General features: G+C 58.4%; 1 protein-coding gene across 1 annotated transcript; it reads left to right on the top strand.

Annotated features, from left to right (window-relative positions):
- Positions 1-2,853: 2,853 nt before the first annotated feature.
- UTP14A (UTP14A small subunit processome component) lies at positions 2,854-12,481 on the top strand. The gene is made up of 15 exons (XM_073360636.1): positions 2,854-3,046; positions 3,289-3,500; positions 4,040-4,110; positions 5,387-5,451; positions 5,704-5,846; positions 6,157-6,312; positions 8,916-9,035; positions 9,123-9,217; positions 9,414-9,537; positions 9,629-9,706; positions 9,801-10,155; positions 10,433-10,788; positions 11,042-11,232; positions 11,315-11,414; positions 11,970-12,481. Exons 2-15 carry the CDS (start codon positions 3,444-3,446, stop codon positions 12,237-12,239), a joined length of 2,181 nt encoding a protein of 726 aa, XP_073216737.1. The 5' UTR covers positions 2,854-3,046; positions 3,289-3,443; the 3' UTR covers positions 12,240-12,481.
- Positions 12,482-18,547: the final 6,066 nt, after the last annotated feature.

The raw sequence follows: 18,547 nt of genomic DNA on the forward strand, positions 1-18,547 counted from the left end.
TATTGTTTTTCAGATGAGCTCCTCAACCTAGTGTAGCTGCGTCTGAGGTTTGTATCAGAGGGGTAGCCATGTTAGTCTGTATCCACAAAAACAATGAGGAGTCCGGTGGCACCTTAAAGACTAACATGTGCCAGTACATTTATGCCTGTGGTCTATAATTTTCACTCCATGTATCTGAAGAAGTGGGGGTTTTTACCCACAAAAGCTTATGCTCAAATAAATCTGTTAGTCCTTAAGGTGCCACCAGACTCCTTGTTGTTTTTCTGAGGTTTGTGTTACTGATGGTGGAGGAAAATTGAAAAGTGTACATTTCATTGCATTTTTGAGTCTGTCCCCCCCCTCCCCCCATGAGTGACATTAACACCTGCTGTGGAATTACTATTTGTGATGCATGCTACGCAAACCTGGTCTGTAATTTGTTCCTAACCAGTGCTGAAGATATCTCAGCTGAAGATGAGCATATGGTGGCACTGCTGTGTTTGACAGACCCAGCAACTGAAGAAAATGGGGAACTGACTGCTATAGAAACTGGAGGATATATAAATATTTTTATATACCTCTCCTCTGGGAGAAAAGCTCTTCCCGAAGTAGAATCTACTATGGCCCCAAAAAGTGGCTCCTCTGAGTAGGGTTTAAACACAATTTTTTCCATTTTATTTCTAATCCCAGACTGGCAAAGAGAGAACATATTTGATTTACATATATTAAAATGTCTTCCCTGATGATGCTTTTATTACCCAGTCATCTAGGAATGGGTACACATACATCCCCTGCCTTTTTAGGTACACTGCCACTACCAACAGGCATTCTGTAAACACCTGAGGAGCTATGGATAAACAAAAAAGGAGGACCTTGTACTGAAAATGAACCTCTCATACCATGAAAAGCGGGTATTTCAGATGACACTGTTTTATGGAAACATTCATCTTTTAAATCCAGAGCAACAACCCCATCCTCAAGATAAAGTGAAAGAATTACAGAAGTTATCTCTAACATGCAGAAACAAAATTTCTTTCTATAAGTATTTCATTTCCTTAAATCCAAAATAGGGCAAAAGCCCCATATTTTTTTAAATTAGAAAACACCAGTAAAAACCCTCCCTCTGTGATCTTGCAGAACTGTCTCTATGGCTCCTAACTGCAGCAGAGATTGAACCTAGTTCTTTAAAAAAATGAAATGACTTTGATCTCTGCCCAGAGATGAAATGGGTGAGATGTTGTAGGCAAGGATCTTGATTTGAATTGTGTAACCACATGCAATAACTTCCAGGATCCACCTGTCTAGTACTAACTCCCAGTGATAAAAACAGGGCAAACAATCCCCAAATATCTGTATCCTTTGGATCAGACAACTGAATGTCCTCCTGGTATGGAATTGGTGAACGTCTAGTCCCATGCATAGATCCTTCTTGATAAGGTGCAGAAGATGGCCACTGGGATTATCTAACCCTGTGAGGGTAACATGCCGTTCAGGCCAAAAAAAAAACAGTGATGGATTTGGTTGGAAATACTTCTGTGCATCTGGATCCAGTGGGTATGAATGAAACTGTCCAAACTTTTTCTTGGAATCCACTCTCCGATCTGCATCTCTCGTCCACTCCCAACCCTTACATGGTTCAGATAGAACTGGAGACAATAACCCCTTTCAAAAAGAAAGTTGAGAGAAGTTCTTCTCTGGAGATCCAGAAGGGATCTTAGGTGAAGGAAGTAGCAGAGAAATCCTGATCTCTTCTTCCTTCCATCTTCTGCAACAAACGAAGCAGAGGTCCTACAGACAATAGCCTCCTTCACTACACAACTCCACTAAGCGTGTCCATCAGACAAACCAATGAAATGTCAAACAGTGGTCATTTTGGAACTCTTTATTCTTTTCAATGTATCAACCCATTTTCCATGAAAAATTTAAATAGTACCCAAAGCTTACAAACCATGTTTGTTCATTGACATGTATGAGGTTTTTACAAAAGAAAGGTTTGACTAGGGTGACCAGACAGCAAGTGTGAAAAATCAGGACAGAGGGTGGGGCAGTAATAGGTGTCTGTGTAAGACAAAGCCCCAGATATTGGGATTGTCCCTATAAAATGGGGACATCTGGTCACCCTAGGTTTGGCACCCTGTTAAAGTGACCCTCCTCTGCTACAGCCCTACCCAGGCTGGTTGCTATGTGCACCCCGTGAAAGCAGAAATCTCATCTCAGCAGGAGAGGCTCGCAGAGCATTGATTTAGGTCACTGGAAATTCAGCTGACACAATTTGGATTCCATTAGCATCTTGCTTTTAGCCAGTTCTCCAAGCCGGACGGGGCCTTCTGGCCCCCAGTGTTTTCTCCGAGATGGGTGCAGCCTGAACGAGATGCCTGGGCCCCAAGAAATACAAAATAAGGTGGGTTTCAGAGTAGCAGCCCTGTTAGTCTGTATCCGCAAAAAGAACAGGAGGGCTTGTGGCACCTTAGAGACTAACAAATATATTAGGGCATAAGCTTTCGCGAGCTACAGCTCACTTCTGCCTGGGCCCAGAGAGGTCCCCCCAGTAGGGGCAGTTCAGCCGAGCGACCGATGCAGAGACGGTTTGCCCTTGTCCATAGGGTGCGCTGCTCCGGGGCTTCCTGGTCGGGGCTTCCCGGTCAGCGCTCCCCGGCCACAGCAGCAGCAGCGCCGCCGCCAGCTCGGCCAGCACCAGGCCCACCGCCAGCGGCCCGTCCCGGCCACACGGGGCGCACCGCGGGCAGCCGGCCGAGTCCAGGGGCGGCGGGGCTGGGAGAGGAGGGGTCTCCCCGGGGCCTGGTCCGAGCGGCCACCGCCGGCCAGCGGAAGAGCCCGCCCAGCCGGGCCTCCCGCGCCCCCACTGCCATGGCAACAGCCAGAGCCCGCCTGCGCAGCACGGGGCGGAAGTGCCCCGGCTCGCGGCGACGGCCGGCTCCGTGAGGGGCGGAAGTGCCGCGCTTTACGACGTGCGCGCTGGTGCAGGGCCGGCTCGCGGAGCTGCCAGTACTTGTTCCTACCCACGTGTGCTGGCCGGGCGGGGAGCCGGGCTGGGCGCGCGGCGGAGGTGAGGGGCCTGGGGGGGGGTGGGCCCTGGTTCCCCCCCCCCCGACTTGCGCGCGGTGTCTGGGGCCAGCCCGTCCCCGCCGGGCTCTGCCGGCTCCGCCCTGCCGCGGGGAGGATGGGGAAGCCGGCCTACCGGGGCCCGCCTTTGGGGGGCGGAGGGGGGAAGCCAGGCGCCCCGGGCCCTGCCTTGGGGTGGGGGGAGCCGGGCCCTAGTCCCAGCTCTGACGGAAGCATCCTTGGCAGGCCTGTGCTGTCTGTTCGGTGCCGGTTTCCCGGGTAGCTCGTCCCGCAGGACCTGGCTGTGCGATCTACACCCGTAGCCTGTGCGACCCTGTGCCAAGGAGCCCAACCCTGAGCCCGGCTCGTGTCTCCCCAGCTGCAGCTTCCGGGCGCTGCCGATGGCCGAGGAGGATTTGTTCCGGAGCGACCACCCTGTGAGCGCCAGCGAGGATGAGGTAGGAGAGGCTCTTGCGGCCCCAGCACTGGGGCAGTGACCTCGAGGCATGGCTGCGTTTGGGTCGCTTACCCCGAGCCAGTGCCAGGCTGCTGCTGACAGGAGGGCTCAGGCTCCCCAGGCCTCCCACGGGGGGCGTTGTCCTGCCCTGAGGGGTAAATACAGCGAGCTTTATTGTCTTCTAGTGTTGTAGTAAAATTAGTGAGGTGGAATAGGGGCAGGAAGTGAGACCGCCTTGCGGGGCAGGTCACGGTGGGTATATGAAGGTGGCCGTGCAGTGCAATGGAAGAGGGTCCTGGGGGGACTTGAGAGGCAGTGGGGGCAAGGCATATGGTGGTGGTGGGGCCATGTGGGCACTGCACTGCAGGGGTCAGGCCTGTAACTGAAGGGCAGCTCTGAAGGTGCCCAGCCCGCTGCCCCCCTTGCAGCTGCTGTAGGGGCAGGGCAGAGCTCCTCTGGTGATTGAAGGGACTCCTTGTGTCTAGATGTTGAAGGCCTGTGCCACTGCCAGCTGCATTAATTTTGTCTCCTGTGTGCCAGGGGGATGACAATGAGGAGAGGCGGCATTGTCAGCTCTTGGAGGCGGTCAGCTCCCTCGCTGGAAAGAAGCGGTGAGTGTTGGGATCACACTTACCCATCACCCAGGGGCTCAGTTGTTTTGTGGGGGCTCTTAGACACTCGTGTCCAGGCTGCCATGGTTCCCACGCTGTGCTCAGGGCAACTGAAGCAGCAGTGAAGGCCCCTCAGCTCCTGAGGTGTCTGGGAGGTAGCTAGCCCCACGTGCCCCCATCACAACCATAGACCAAGAGGGTCAGAAGGGACCGCAAGGGTCATCAAGTCTAACCCCCTGCCAAGATGCAGAAATGGGCTCCTCTCAGTGGCGCAGGAACCGGGGGGATGTGGAGCCAGGCCAGGGAGTCCAAGCAGTTGAAGGGAGCTGTGATGGTCCTTCCACCTGCCCGGAGTGTGGGGGGATCTGCCAGCAGCCCCCGGCCCGTGTCCCCACCTGGCCCAGGGCAGGTGGAGGGTCCACATCTCGGCGCCGACTCCCCACAGCTGCCTGCGCTGCTCTCATGGACCCAGCTCGCTGAGGGCCTCGGAGCCGCAGCCGGCCATGGTAAGAGCTGGGCGAGCAACTGTGAGGAGTCGCGGGCTGGGCGGGGACACAGGCTGGGGGCTGCTCGGGCTCCACACACTGCAGGGCAGGTGGAGGGTCCACTGCAGCTCCCCACAGCTGCCTGCCCAGCTCTTATCATGGGCAGGCTGTGGCTCTGAGGTAGAACCCCTGGCCGGAGGGCAGTCTGGGTCCGTCCACCTGCCCTGGGCAGGGAGCCCAGGACACAGACAGGGGGCTTCTTTTGCCTCTTACTCCCCCAGGCAGTGGGAGGGGGCTCCCTGGCCCCATTCAGGCTTCTGGCTTGGCCGGGGTGGAGCCTCAGGGGGGCCCCCTAGGCTAATTTCCCTCTAAGCTGCACAGCTGTGCAGCAGACTATCAAGGGCCACACCAGGGAAAGAGGCACCCCTCCCCCGGCTGCTGTGGCGAGAGAGGACTGCGGGGGGAGTCCTCTCTCCCCTGGGCAGCCTGTACCCCAAACCCCTCATCCTCAGCCCCACCCTAGAGCCCGCACCCTCAGCCAGAGCCCTCACCTCCTCAGCCCCAGCCCTGAGCCCCATCCAACACTCCGAACCCCTCAGCCCCTCCCCCACCACACATCACCTCCATATTGGTACACCTAACAAAATTAATTCTGCACATGGATTTAAAATTAATTCTGCACATGGAACATTGCCCACACACACACGCTTTTGGGAGAGGCATTGCATGGGCAGGGGTGCTGGTGGACTGCACTCAAGGGGTCCCTATACATTCTGCCTCCTCTCTTCTAGGCGGAAGCTGGCTGAACGCACAGAGGCAAGCGTGCAGGTGTCCGAGTTCAACCTCAGCTGTGAAGGTAAGCTCCTTCTCGGGAGGGGAGGAGAGGGGATGGGATGAGCCTTTCTCCAAGCTGTTTCTGCAGCTCCCAGACAGGGGCTCCCCTTGCATAACTGGGTCACTTCATCCCTACTCCAGGGTGGTAGTGTGGGAAGCTGCAATGGGCTGTGTGGGGGGAGGGTGTAGGAACCCAGCAGGTGGTTCCCTGTTGGCGCCCTCTGCTGGGAGCTCCGTGACATCCTGCCTGCATTGACTGCACTGGTTCCTGCAGGCATCGGGGAGAAGCTGGTCCTGCCTGAGCTGCTGGGGTCCATCCGGGCCTCGTCCTCCCTGGGCATCGTGAAGAAGCAATTGAATAGAGTCAAGCAGAAAAAGTCCCTGGAGCTGCCACTCAGCAAAGAGGAGTCAGAGCGGGTAAGACTCTGTCTGTCCGTCCATCCATCAGGGCTCGTGGGAGGTCACTGATGGACCTGAGCCGGGAGTGCCTGAGGTGAGGGGGGTAGGTCAAGGGCAGAGCAGGGTGGGAGCGAGTTGGGAGTGGAGCAGGGAGCAGCCATGGAGATAAGCACTGATGTTTGGTCTCAGTCCTGTGTGACTGAGCTGTGAGTGCCTCTCCCTACCTGGGTTACTTGCTGGGTTTCCTTGCTATCCAGACCTTGGGGTCTGGTGTCTTTGTAGACCTGGGGCCTATTGTGTCCTCACAGACTGTCTCTTGGGACTGCAGGTTGTGAGGGAAGCTGCCTACAATAAGACCTCGAAGGCTGTTGCCAAGTGGGAGCAGGTGGTTCAGCAGAACCGACGAGCGGAACAGTTGGTTTTCCCCCTGAAGCAGGAGCAGACGGGGGTTGCACCCATCGAGGAGGTGTTGACCGGCTGGAAGGTGGGTGCTTTTGCATGGCGTGTATGGGAGGGGCGGAGGGGGGTGCAGCATTGGCACAGGTGTCTAGGCCCCTTTGGGGGTGGTTTGTGCCTGATCCCAACCCAAGGACGCTGGTGGAGCAGGAGTGCATCAGGCTTCTGAGCACTGGGCGAGCCCAGGCCCAGCCTTGCTGTGGCAGGCGGGGCTGAGCTTCACACCAGGTAGCTGAGAGCCACAGTGAGAACGAGGGGCAGTACCTGCTCCGGCACACGGGGGGGGGGTGTCTGTGCTCTCACGTTAGCTCGGCGGGGCCATGGCAAGCCATGCAGCTTCCGGGGGAAGGTTCAGCGTGAGGCTGGGCGCACACAGAGCCGGGCTACTTGGAGCTGACCTCCCCGTGTCCTGCCCTGCATTCCACACTGGTAGCCAATGCACAGCACTTTGCGGTGAGGACAGACACGCATGGTGAAGGGTGCGGGGGAGTGGTGTGTGGCCATCCCGAGCTCTGCTGGCTTGCTCTTTGCCCCCAGATCTGAGTAGTCTCCTTCCTCTCAACCTTCCCAGGGCCAAACAGATTCCAAACTGTCCAGGGGCCTCGCTCAGGAAGGAGGGAGCAGGTCAGAGCTGTCCTTTCCCCCTGCAGCTCCCTTCTCTCCTTGCTAAGTTCCTGACCTCAACCCAGGGTCCTGACACCAGAGTCTCAGCTGAATACTGCACAGCTGCTCTCGGCGCCTGCTGGGATGCAACAGGAAAGTGGGAGGGGGCTGCCTTGTTAAAGTCCCCAGCCCCCCAGCTCTGCCTTCTTCCCACCCAGAGAGACCCCCTCCCTAGCCAGATTTTTGCTCTTTCCCTCAAGATCTGCAGTGCTGGAGCTCTCCAGTGATGAGGGACCCTTCCACTGGGGCAGGATCCTCTCTCCCCACAAACAGCGGGACCATTACAGCCCTTCCACAAACATTCCCCCTGTGCAGAGTGCAAGTTGGGACAGCACTGGCCCCCAGTGAGGCAGGAGGTTGCTCCAGCAGTCCCAGTCCCTAGTGAGGTAAATGCATGGGGAACCCAGAGCTATCTCTGGGTAGGGCTCAGCACTGGGGCCTAACAGTCCCCAGTCCAGAGGGAAGCAAGTGCTGTGACTGCCCTGCCAGCAGCGCAAGGGCTGGAGGGGTTCTCTGGGCCTGGCCTTGCCGACCAGTCCAAGGGAAATGCAAAGGCTTTGCTGACCACTGCAAGCTTGCTCGTAAAATTTTTCCCCCAAAGAAGGGAGCTTAGGGCTGTAAAAGTGAGAGCCGAGAAATGGGTCTGCAGTGTGCATGGAGAGTCTGGCTCTCTGGGGGCACCCACAGCAGGAGGCCCAGGTAGGTCCCAGTGATGTGATGGGCTCTGAGGAGCCTCTTTCAGATGAGGTGGGAAATCAGCCCTTTGCTCCCCCAGTAGGTCCTAGGGCTTTCTCTCAGGGGGGTCACCCGGGAGTCCTCTCTAGACTCTGCCACGGGGAATCCCTCCCATTCAGTCCCCACATTTCCCTTGTGGTTTTGGTTGGTTTTGGCCACTTCTTGTCCTGAGCAGCTGTGCATGTTGCTGTGCACGTTAGCAGTGGCTGCGTAGCGCCACAGAGATGGCTGTGTTCGGGTGCTGGCTGTTGGCCGAGATGAAAGGTGTCCTGTGAATTCTGAGCACACGTGCCTGGGTGGCTGACAAAGGCTGTCAGATGGGCATTCTGCATCCCGTCTTCCCTGGGCCATAGGGGTTTCCTCTGGGCCACTGGCTGGGGAGTGCTGGGTTGGAGGGGTTGGACTGGGGACTGAGCCAGGGTTGCTGGGGTTTTTGTAAGTCACCTCTACCTCTCTGACTATGGCCAAGTCTAGCCTTTCTCTAGCCTTCAGGGCACTGCTGGGTAGTGCCCTGTGGTGGTAGAGGAGGCTTTCTAGCTGTGCCTGGTATTCTGGGGGTGCCCACCCCATGTGCTGGCTGGGGGTGGCTGGTACGCGCATCAGGCCTGGCTTGATCTCAGCCCCTGGCTGATGTTGAATTTTCACCAAAAGCCTTGTAAAAGTGACAGGTTCTTCCTGTTGTGGCCCCTTTGCCCGAGCAGACTGGCCTCAGGAAGTTCCCAGACCCAGTCCCCACCCACCTAACCCCCATCACCTGGGGGTCCCGATCCTGCACCCTGAAATCCCCACAACAGTGGGGACCAGGTGGGACAGAAGGATTGGGAACAATTAATGGGGATGTCTCCCTTACCCTTCTGTGAAAATTGCTCAGCGACCCATAGTACACTCGTCTGGGTGCCCCCTGCTGCCGGAGCCATGTGCTCGATTGGTCCCCCCTCTGGGAGCTATGGTGAAATGGCCCCCACTCCTTTGGATTATTTTGAGGGTGAGGAGCTGGCTGAGGCTGGGGGCTCCCACGTGACTAGCAGCCCTCACTGAGATGGGGCTACTAAGACTGGTTGGTGGCTCCCCTTGCTAACCTCGGGGCCCGCAGGAAGAGGGGAATCCTTCCCTCCCTCTGGGCCTGCTAGGGGGAGTGGGTGGGATGGCCAGAGCCCATGGCCAGGGAGATCCCAATGAGGTTGCCCCCGCACGCCTAGCATGTGCTCACTTGCTGCCCTCCTTGTCCCAAAGGCCCGAACACCGCTGGAGCAGGAGATCTTCAGTCTTCTCCATAAGACGCAGCAGCCGGTGATGGACCCGCTGCTGACGCCTCTGGAAGAGGCCTCGCTGCGGGCAATGAGCCTGGAGGAGGTGAGTGGGTAGTGCCCTCCCTGTCCATGCCCCCCTGGGTGCAGGCCCCCCTTGGAGCTGGCCGTCACCCCGTGCTGTGTGTTTCAGGCTCAGCTGCGCCGGGCAGAGCTGCAGAAGGCCCGTGCTCTGCAGTCCTACTATGAGGCCAAGGCCCGTAGAGAGAAGAAGATCAAGAGCAAGAAGTAAGGAGCCGTCCACACAGGTGTTAGTGTGTGGGGAGGTTGGGGGACCTGCGAGGAGCCCTGGGTTCAACTTGCCCTGGAGCCCAGGTGCAGGGCGGGTTAGCAATAAGCTGGGGTGAGCTGTCTCACTTCCTGCTGTGGGAGGGCAGCTCAGCTGGCGCCTGCACCGTCTGACTGCTCTGCTCTCACTGCACAGGTACCACCGAGTGCTGCAGAAGGGCAGGAGTCGCAAGGCCCTGAAGGAGTTTGAGGTGCTGCGGAAGCTAGACCCCGAGGCTGCCCTGACAAAGCTGGAGGAGATGGAGAGAAGCAGGATTGAGGTGATGCGTCAGGGACCCTCTGCACCCTGAGATCCCCCAGCTGCCCAGAGAAACCCTTGCTGATGCCTCTGTCTGCTTCCTCCCTCCCCAGGAGAGGATGAGCCTCAAGCACCAGAACAAGGGGAAATGGGCCCGCTCCAGGGCCATTATGGCCAAGTACAACTTGGAGGTGAGAAGCTGTTGGGGGAAGGGTGGCTCTGTGTTGAGGGCAGTGTGGGTGCTCTGCTGGGCCTGGCTGTGAACGTGTTTCCATCTCCCCACAGGCCCGCAAGGCCATGCAGGAGCAGCTGTCCAGAAACAAGGAGCTGACCCAGAAAGTGCCTATGGAGCCAGAGGGCGAAGAGGAGGGCGACATGGCTGGGGAAGACCTCCTCCCGGACTCCATCAATGAAGTGCAGCCCAGTACGGACGGAGCCAACCCTTGGATGTTGGGGAAACCCAGCAGTGAAGCAAAGGACTCTGGGACGCAGGAGGACCCCAAGGACCCTAGAGAGTCTGCTGCCCCAGAGGATGCTGGGAACGAGGGAGAGGAGATGTCAGAGGATGAGATTTTGTTACAAGACTTTGAGCAAAGACGATGCACACGGCAACAACAGACAGGGAGCCCAGAGCCTGAGGGTGAGCAGGCTGGGGCCAGATGTCATGGGCCCGGAGCACCATTGTGGGCACTCTGGGGCCTGGTGTGGTGGGAAGACAGGAGTCAGGTTTGGAGCCTCCTGCCACCATCTGTCAGGAGCTGGTTGGGCTGGAAGAGAGGCTGTGTGAACCCCTTGCTACCCTGCTGCTCTGAGGGGAGCAGCATCTCACCCATCAGCCCGATGGTCCCCCCTCACCCTTCTTCGTGCCTGTTATATCCACAGTGGGTAGCAGTGCCTTCACCCAGTGCTCTCTGCAGGTGCTGGCGAAGCGGAGGAGGCACGCTTGTTTGCTGAGCTGCTGTCGAATGTGCAGACGGGTCCTGGAGTGGAACAACCTGCCCAGGGGCCAGAGGGGCCGCTGCTGTCGGAGCAGCTGGGCAGGCGGCGCACGCTGGAGGAGATAGATGCTTTGGGCCAGGAGGAGGGGGCGGAAGAGCAGGAGCGGCCCTGGCCCACCGGGACACTGCAGGAATCAGAGGAAGAGGGCAGTGCTGGGGGTGGCCACACGGTCAGGAAGGCACCTAAGCAGAAGATGATCAACCTGCAGGCTGTTCTGGCTGGGGAGTCCCACGTGATCCAGTGTCCTGCCCAGCCAATCTCTGTGCAGGACGAGGTGAGCTGCGCTCCTTGCTGCCTACTGCCATAAGGAGTGGGGATGGGGCAGGCAGGTGCCATGGGTGTGATCTCTGTCTTGGAGAGGGAGGCAGGCGGGTGCCATGGGTGCTAATCTGTCTCAGGGAGGGGGCAGGTGGGTGCCCTGGGTCTGAGCCATCTCAGGCACGGGGAGGGGGGTAGGCGGGTGCCACGGGTGCTAATCTCTGTCTTGGGAAGGGGGGTAAGCGGGTCCTTATCTCTGTCTCTGGCAGGAGGAGGAGGCTGCAGACCAGAGGCTGGTGATCAAGGAGGCGTTTGCGGGGGATGACGTCATTGCTGACTTCCTGCGGGAGAAGCACAAGGTGGAGCGGGCAGGGAAGCCGCAGGCTGTGGACCTGGTCCTACCCGGATGGGGCGAGTGGGGCGGCACGGGGCTGCGGCCTAGCGCCAGGAAGAGGAAGCGGTATGTGCAGGCAAGGCCAGGGCATGGGGTGTCTCACCCCTCACTGGAGCCTTGCGGCCTAATCCTTCTCGTTGTCTCTCAGGTTCCTCATCAAGCCCGTGCCAGGGCCACCCAGGAGAGATCGGCACCTGCCCCATGTCATCATCAGCCAGCAGCGCAATGTCTTGGCTGCAGCACACCAGGTGAGGGGAGCCCCACCCGCCCTGGTGGCAGGCCCCACGCCTTGGGGCCCCACCCATTCAGAGGCCAGCTTCCCTCCCATCCCCCAATGAGTCCCTGAATAGGAAGTCGTTGTTCAGCCCTCAGACAGACCAAAGGGCACTGTGGGGACAACGAGAACCACAGTGGCTCCAGTGCACAGGCTTAGAGTAGGTCGGGCAGGCGCTTTGGCCAGCAAGGAGGTTGTTTCAGGAATCACTTCCCTCCCAGGACCAACCTCCATGGGCCCTGGCCTCGGCTGACTGCGTAGGGGTGCCAGGGTTCCAGCTGCAGCAGGCAGGCGCAGCACTGCCACCGTGGCTTCCGTGCAGCAACCAGCATCACAGCTGGGCTCTCCTCTGCCTCGGCTTGGGGCTGGATCCCCACCAGCCCTGAATGCTGGGGTAGTGGGGGCCTGGAGTGAGGATCCAGCCTATGCGGATCTCTAGCAACCCCATTAGTGTGCCCTAGCGGGACCAGCCACCCCCAGTCTGGTGCCAGGACAGGGTGCTGACCCTGTCTGTATCCTCCTCTGGCAGGTCAATGAGGTCCCTTTCCCCTTCGACCGCCGCCAGCAGTTTGAGCGGAGCATCCGGGCGCCGGTGGGGCCCACGTGGAACACACAGCAAGCTTTCCAGAAGCTGACAGCCCCCCGCATCCTCACCCAGCCAGGCCACATCATCCAGCCTATATCTGCCGAGGACGCCAGCCCCCAGAGCACTGTGCCCACCCGCGGAGGCAGCACTGCCCTGCCGCCCACGCCCCAGCGTTCCAGGCACCACCAGCACCCCCACAAGAAGGCTCGCTAGGCCAGAGGGGCCATGCTGCTTGTGGCAGCACAGAGACTGAGGGTGGCTGTGAAGTGCGTGGCCAGGCCCTGGTAGGGCTAGGAACTGCTCGGTGAGCAGGTGGGCCGGGCTGGCCCTAAGTGAGGGCAGAGGATACCATGCCATGTTCCTGCCCTAGAGGCAGGGGCACTTTCCTGCGCCCACACAGTGTGCTGCATTCATCTGGAACCAGAGCTCCTTCCCCAATAAATGCTCTGGCGGAAGGCTTCTCTGTGCTGTCTCTGCGCCTCACCCCCACCCCTGGGCCCTTCCAGGCAGGCTGCAGGGGGGTGGGAGTTGAACTAGTCTGTTGTAGGAAAGCAGTGCTTGGCTGCTAGCAGCAAGGGTGTCTCACCCAATGCTGCTCCCTCCTTTCCCAAGCGAGGGCTGGGTTTGGCTGGGCTCAGCTGCTCTAGCTGATGCTGTGTTACACCCCCTCCTGCAAACAGGACAGTTGGATTTTCTGGTGGGAGCAGAGCAGGAGTACTAGGGAAAGGGTGGGCAGTCCCTCCTGGCATGGAGGCAGGCTAGGATTTGGGAATGGAGACAGAGTGCTCTGGCTCACTTGGTAACCTGGGTGCAAGCAAACAATATGCATGAGAATACAGCTAAATGTAAATGTGCACAGCTGGGAACAGAGAGTGTCAGCCATGTGTACAGGGTGGGCCACTCTGTCCTGGGAAGCAGAGACTCTGAAAAAGGTTTGGGAGTCATGTTGGATAATCAGCTGAACACAAGCTCCCCACATGTGGCCAAAAAAGCAAATGCGATCCTGGGATGCATGAACTGGGAATCTCGAGTGGGAGCAGAGAGGTTATTTTACCTCTGTCTTTGGCACTGGTGTGACGGCTACTGGAATCCTGTGTCCCGTTCTGATGCCCACAACTCCAGCAGGATGGTGATCAATTGGAGAGGGGTCAAAGAGCCATGAGAACGATTAAAGGATTAGAAAACCTGCTGTGGAGTGAGAGGCTCCAAGAGCTCAGTCTGTTTAGCTTCACACAGAGATGGTGAAGGTGTGACTTGGTCGTAGCTGATAAGTACCTACACAGGGAACAAATCTTTGATAGTGGGCTCTCCAGGTTAGCACACCAGTGTAGCACAATGCAGTGGCTGGAAGCTGAAGTTAGGTCAATTCTGCCTTGAAATAAGGTGTACATTTTTACTGGTGAGAGTAATTAACCCTTGGAACAATTTACCCAGGGCTGTGGTGGATCCTCCCTCAGTGACCATTTTTAAATCTAGACTAGCTGTGTTTCTAACAGATCTGTTCTGGGAATTATCTGGGGGCAGTTCTCTGGATGATCACACTGGTCCTTTCTGGCCTTAGATTGTGTGAATCGGGGGGAGGGAGCGCAGACCTCCCCTCTATGCAGCCCAGTCTCCCTGCTCTAACCTGCCATGCTTGCAGCTCCTGCTCAGCCTTGCACTGTCCCACCCCATTCTTTCTTATCACAGCACTGCATGTGCCCTGGCTTGCCCCTAAACAGCCAGTGCGCAGGGACTTGGGAGGCAGCTGTCCTGCATTCCTTGCTGGGGGACTGGAGTGGGAGAAGTGCAGAGCAGGCAGCGTTCACACCCCCCCATCCCTTCTTCTCCATCAGAGCTCTGGGCTTTTCTCCACACATAAGTATTATGTGAGCTAAAATAGCTTCATAGAATCATAGAAGATTAGGGTTGGAAGAGACCTGAGAAGGTCATCTAGTCCAACACCCTGCTCAAAGCAGGACCAACACCAACTAAATCATCCCAGCCAGGGCTTTGTCAAGCCGGGCCTTAAAAACCTCTAAGGATGGAGATTCCACCATCTCTCTGCGTAACCCATTCCAGTGCTTCACCACCCTAGTGAAAAGGTGTTTCCTAATATTGAACCTCAACCTCCCCCACTGCAACTTGAGACCATTGCTGCTTGTTTTGTCATCTGCCACCACTGAGAACAGCTGAGCTCCATCCTCTTTGGAACCCCCCTTCAGGTAGTTGAAGGCTGCTATCAAATCCCCCTTCACTCTTCTCTTCTGCCAAATAAAGAACCCCAGTTCCTTCAGCCTATCTGCGTAAGTCATGTGCCCCTGCCTTCACCATGGCCACTGGCTGGGGCAGCACAGTCCTGTGGGGTCAGAGCCTCGTGCCCCACTGTCCCCCATGACTGGGTAGCCTTTGTTTCTAGCGAACCTTTTCAACATGAGGCGAGACCCTTGGTGTGAGGAGCAGGCCAAGTGCACTCCATGGGATCCTCCCCTCCCCAGGGGCCAGAAGGATGCTCCTCTCTGGCCTCCTTGACTGGGTGTGGTCCCTTGTGCTCTCCCCCTGTCCTTGCCTTGTGGCTCTTCCCCAGCAGGGGCGGTGGGCACCCAGTGACTCTCTTGGTGCTGCTGTTGGGAAAATATTGATCAGAGCAACCTTCCAAAGGCCTTGGACCCATATGTCCTGGCTGGGAGGGGGAGCTGGCTCTGAGGGGGGCTGGGCCGGGCTGGGCCAGTCATGCATGCCACATGGGCAGCTGTGGAGAAAGTTTCTTACCCTGTTCCTCTCTGCTGCTGGCAGAGGAAATCTGGCTCTACAGCATCAAACCACTGGGAGCATCCCTCTGTTTAAAAAGTATTGGAATGGCAGGGGAAGTGGTGGTGCTCAGCAGCAGTTGGGGGGAGGCAGTCCTGGGTTGCATGCGTGTTACACTTTGCCCCCCACATGCAGCGCAGGGGGGTAGTCATGGTTCTTAAGGATAGGGTCACTAGGAGCCCTTGCTTGAGCGTAGGGGTTGGGAAATGCATGGAAATATGAACAGCCATCAGTGTGGAGGATGCAAGCTTAGAGCCCTTGATTGCCCGGCTTTCAGCCCAAGCTCGTTTCCTGAAGCCAAAAGGGAGTTGTGCAAGCATCTGTCTGTGGAATATGGCCCATTGTGGTAATGCTGTGGGATAGGGAAGCTAAACCATCCCGAGTGTGGGGTGTAGCACAGGGGCTGGGGTGTTGGAGAAGGGCACCTCTAGCAGCAGCACTCATCTCTTTTGCCTGGCTTCGCTTGTTAGTACAAATGTACCGGAGGAACAGCCACCTTAGGGCAATCAGAGCCCAGCTCTGCAGATACCGTGCCAAGGTCTGCACTGCCTGGAGCCTTCTTCCAGACAGTGTCTCAAGAGACACCTCAGGCTGATCCCACCTGCCCCTTGTCTGTGCTCAGCCACAGGATGAGATACCACTGGTAGCACCCTCAGGCCCAGCTTCAGGGCAGCAGACAGGGAGAGCGCTGCCACCATGCAGCCAGGGGCCCTCGGCACAGCCTCCTCAGGGGGCATTGAAGGCAGACTCTGCTGATAGCCTTGTCCTGGGGGCTTTGCAGTGTGTGCTCCCTGCCTGCACCCCTCAGCCCATCCGCTGCAGTAGGAACCAGGCCCTGGCCATCCCTGCACACTGGCTGCATGCCTTGTCTGGTGCAGAGTGCTAGCCCACTGCCATGCACAAGTGGGGCCCTTCACATGCTAGCTCTTACCCCTGCGCTGCTGAAGTCGAAGGCTTAGCTGCAACTGTAAGGGTGGGGCTAGGAGGGAAGGTCATTTTATCCAGTGCCATGCAGCAAGGTGACCTGACCTCCCAGACGCCACTATACCCCTCTCCCAGGGTGGGTCTGCCCTGCTCATGCCAGGGACCCCTCCTCGGTGCCCTGCCGGGCTATTGTCCACTCGTTCTGCTGCCTCCTCTAGCACAGGCAAGTGCTGCACCCTCCACAGTGGGGTCTACAGCCATTTCAGACCCCCCACTACACACCCACACTCACCAACACACAGTGTGCCTCTCTGACACAGACACCCCCCAGAGCACCACACACACACAGAGCGCCTCTCTCTGTCTCACACACACACAGTGTGCCTTCCCCCCCCCCACACACACACAGCGTGGCTCTGATGGACACCCTGCAGACCTACACACACACAGCTTCCGCAGCGCACCTCCCCACACACAGCGTGCCTCTCTCTCTCTCACACACACACACAGCGCACCTCTTCTCCCCCCACATACACACGCAGCGTGCCTCTCTGACAGACACCCCACAGAGCAACACACACACAGCTTCCGCAGCGCACCCCCCCACACAGCGTGCCTCTCTCTCTCACACACACAGCGCAAACCCACCCCCACCCCGTGTGCCTCTCTCTCACACACACACACACAGAGCGCCCCTCTTCCCCCAGCGCCCCTCCCCCCCCACACGCAGCGTGCCTCTCTGACAGACACCCCACAGAGCAACACACACACAGCTTCCGCAGCGCACCCCCCCACACAGCGTGCCTCTCTCTCTCACACACACAGCGCAAACCCACCCCCACCCCGTGTGCCTCTCTCTCACACACACAGCGCAAACCCACCCCCACCCCGTGTGCCTCTCTCTCACACACACACACACACACACAGAGCGCCCCTCTTCCCCCAGCGCCCCTCCCCCCCCCACACGCAGCGTGCCTCTCTGACAGACACCCCACAGAGCAACACACACACACAGCGTGCCTCTCTCTCTCACACACACAGCGCAAACCCACCCCACCCCGCGTGCCTCTCTCTCTCTCACACACAGCGCAAACCCACCCCACCCCGTGTGCCTCTCTCTCACACACACACAGCGCAAACCCACCCCACCCCGTGTGCCTCTCTCTCTCTCTCTCTCTCTCACACACACACACAGAGCGCCCCTCTTCCCCCAGCGCCCCTCTCTCCCCCCCACACACGCAGCGTGCCTCTCTGACAGACACCCCACAGAGCAACACACACACACAGCGTGCCTCTCTCTCTCACACACACAGCGCAAACCCACCCCCACCCCGCGTGCCTCTCTCTCTCTCTCTCTCTCACACACACGCGCAGCCCCGCCTTCCTCTCTGCTTCCCCGCCCCTTCCTTCCGAGCCCCGCGCGGCTGCTGCTGCGCTCGGTGCCTGCTGGGCTGCGCCGGCGGAGCTTCGTGGGCTGGTCTCTCACTTTCTGCTCTTCCTGGTACGTCCCTTAGCTGGCCCCAGCCCTGCAAAGCCTCGCTCGCCTGGAGCCAGAGGCTGCTGCCCCTGCAGTGGGCCGCTGGCTCCCTTCCTCCTCGCTCAGCTCTCCGCGGCAGGCCTGCCTGGCTCTGATGCCTCCTCCTTGCCCAGCTCCTGCCCTTAGCGGTAGGCACAGGCTGTGTGAGGAGTGTCGCACGTACTACACCGGGAGGGCAAGCAGCCACCACTGCACTCCCCAGAACCAAACCTTGTTCCCATTAGACCAGCGCCTCGGGGCTCTATTGTGCCAGGTGCTACAGAGACCTGGGCAGTGCCCACCCCAGCCGAGATCAGAGTCCTGTTCTGCCAAGCACGGCCCAGACACAGGGAGAGACTGCCCCTGCCCCAGCCGAGATCAGAGCCCTGTTGTGCCAGCGACTACAGGGGCAATCACAAGAGCTCACCATCTACAGACTAGGCAGAGGGGAAACTTGACCAAGGTCACACAGCAGGTCACCGGCAGAACCACAAACAGAACTCAGGAGTCCTGACTGCAAACCCGATGCCCATCCCACTGGACCACACTGCCTTCTGGCACCAGGGGGTGGGAACGCTCCTACTTTACAGCACAAGCTGGTGGCTAGCTGAGGGGGTCAGGAAGAAACGTCCCAGGGGGCAGATTATCCTATAACCACTCGCATCAGGGCATTTTGCACCTTCCTCACAAGCAACTGGCCCTAGCCACTGTTGGAAACAGGACTGGGCTGGGAAGAGCCTGCTCTGCTCCCGCTCAGCAACCCCCATCTTTCTAACAGAGGGTACCATTAATTCCCTGCCCTGGGAAATTGGCAGGGGAGGAACCCTGCTGCGATTACCTGCCCCCTCCCCCGCCCCCCCAAGCACTATGCAGGGACGAGGTGCTGGGGCATGTGTCCTGATCAGGTGCATACTTTGGTGGGGGAAGGGTCTGACTGCTCAGCTTGTCACCACAGAGCTGTGTGGTGACACATGGCACTGCGTGTAGCACAGCACCATTAGCAATAAGCTTCATGCTAGCTTTGGTGGAGTTCAGGGGGCTGGAGGGTTGGTGGCATTGGCTGGACTGGCCATGGCAAGCAGCTCCATGGCCCACTGGCTGCACCCTTCAAACGCTTCCCCTAGTTCACCAGCTGCATTTGCCCATGATTAAGGGAGGCCCATTGGCTCCTGGCTTTACCTGTGCAACCAGCCTGCCTGCCTCCCTGACACAACGCCCCATCCCAGATTTAGAGTGATCATCTCTCCCCAATTCCCATGGTAACATTTCTCTGGCTCAGTGAGCTCCAGGT

This window comes from Lepidochelys kempii, chromosome 9, assembly GCF_965140265.1.
Source record: "Lepidochelys kempii isolate rLepKem1 chromosome 9, rLepKem1.hap2, whole genome shotgun sequence".
Classification (NCBI taxonomy): Eukaryota; Metazoa; Chordata; order Testudines; family Cheloniidae; genus Lepidochelys; species Lepidochelys kempii.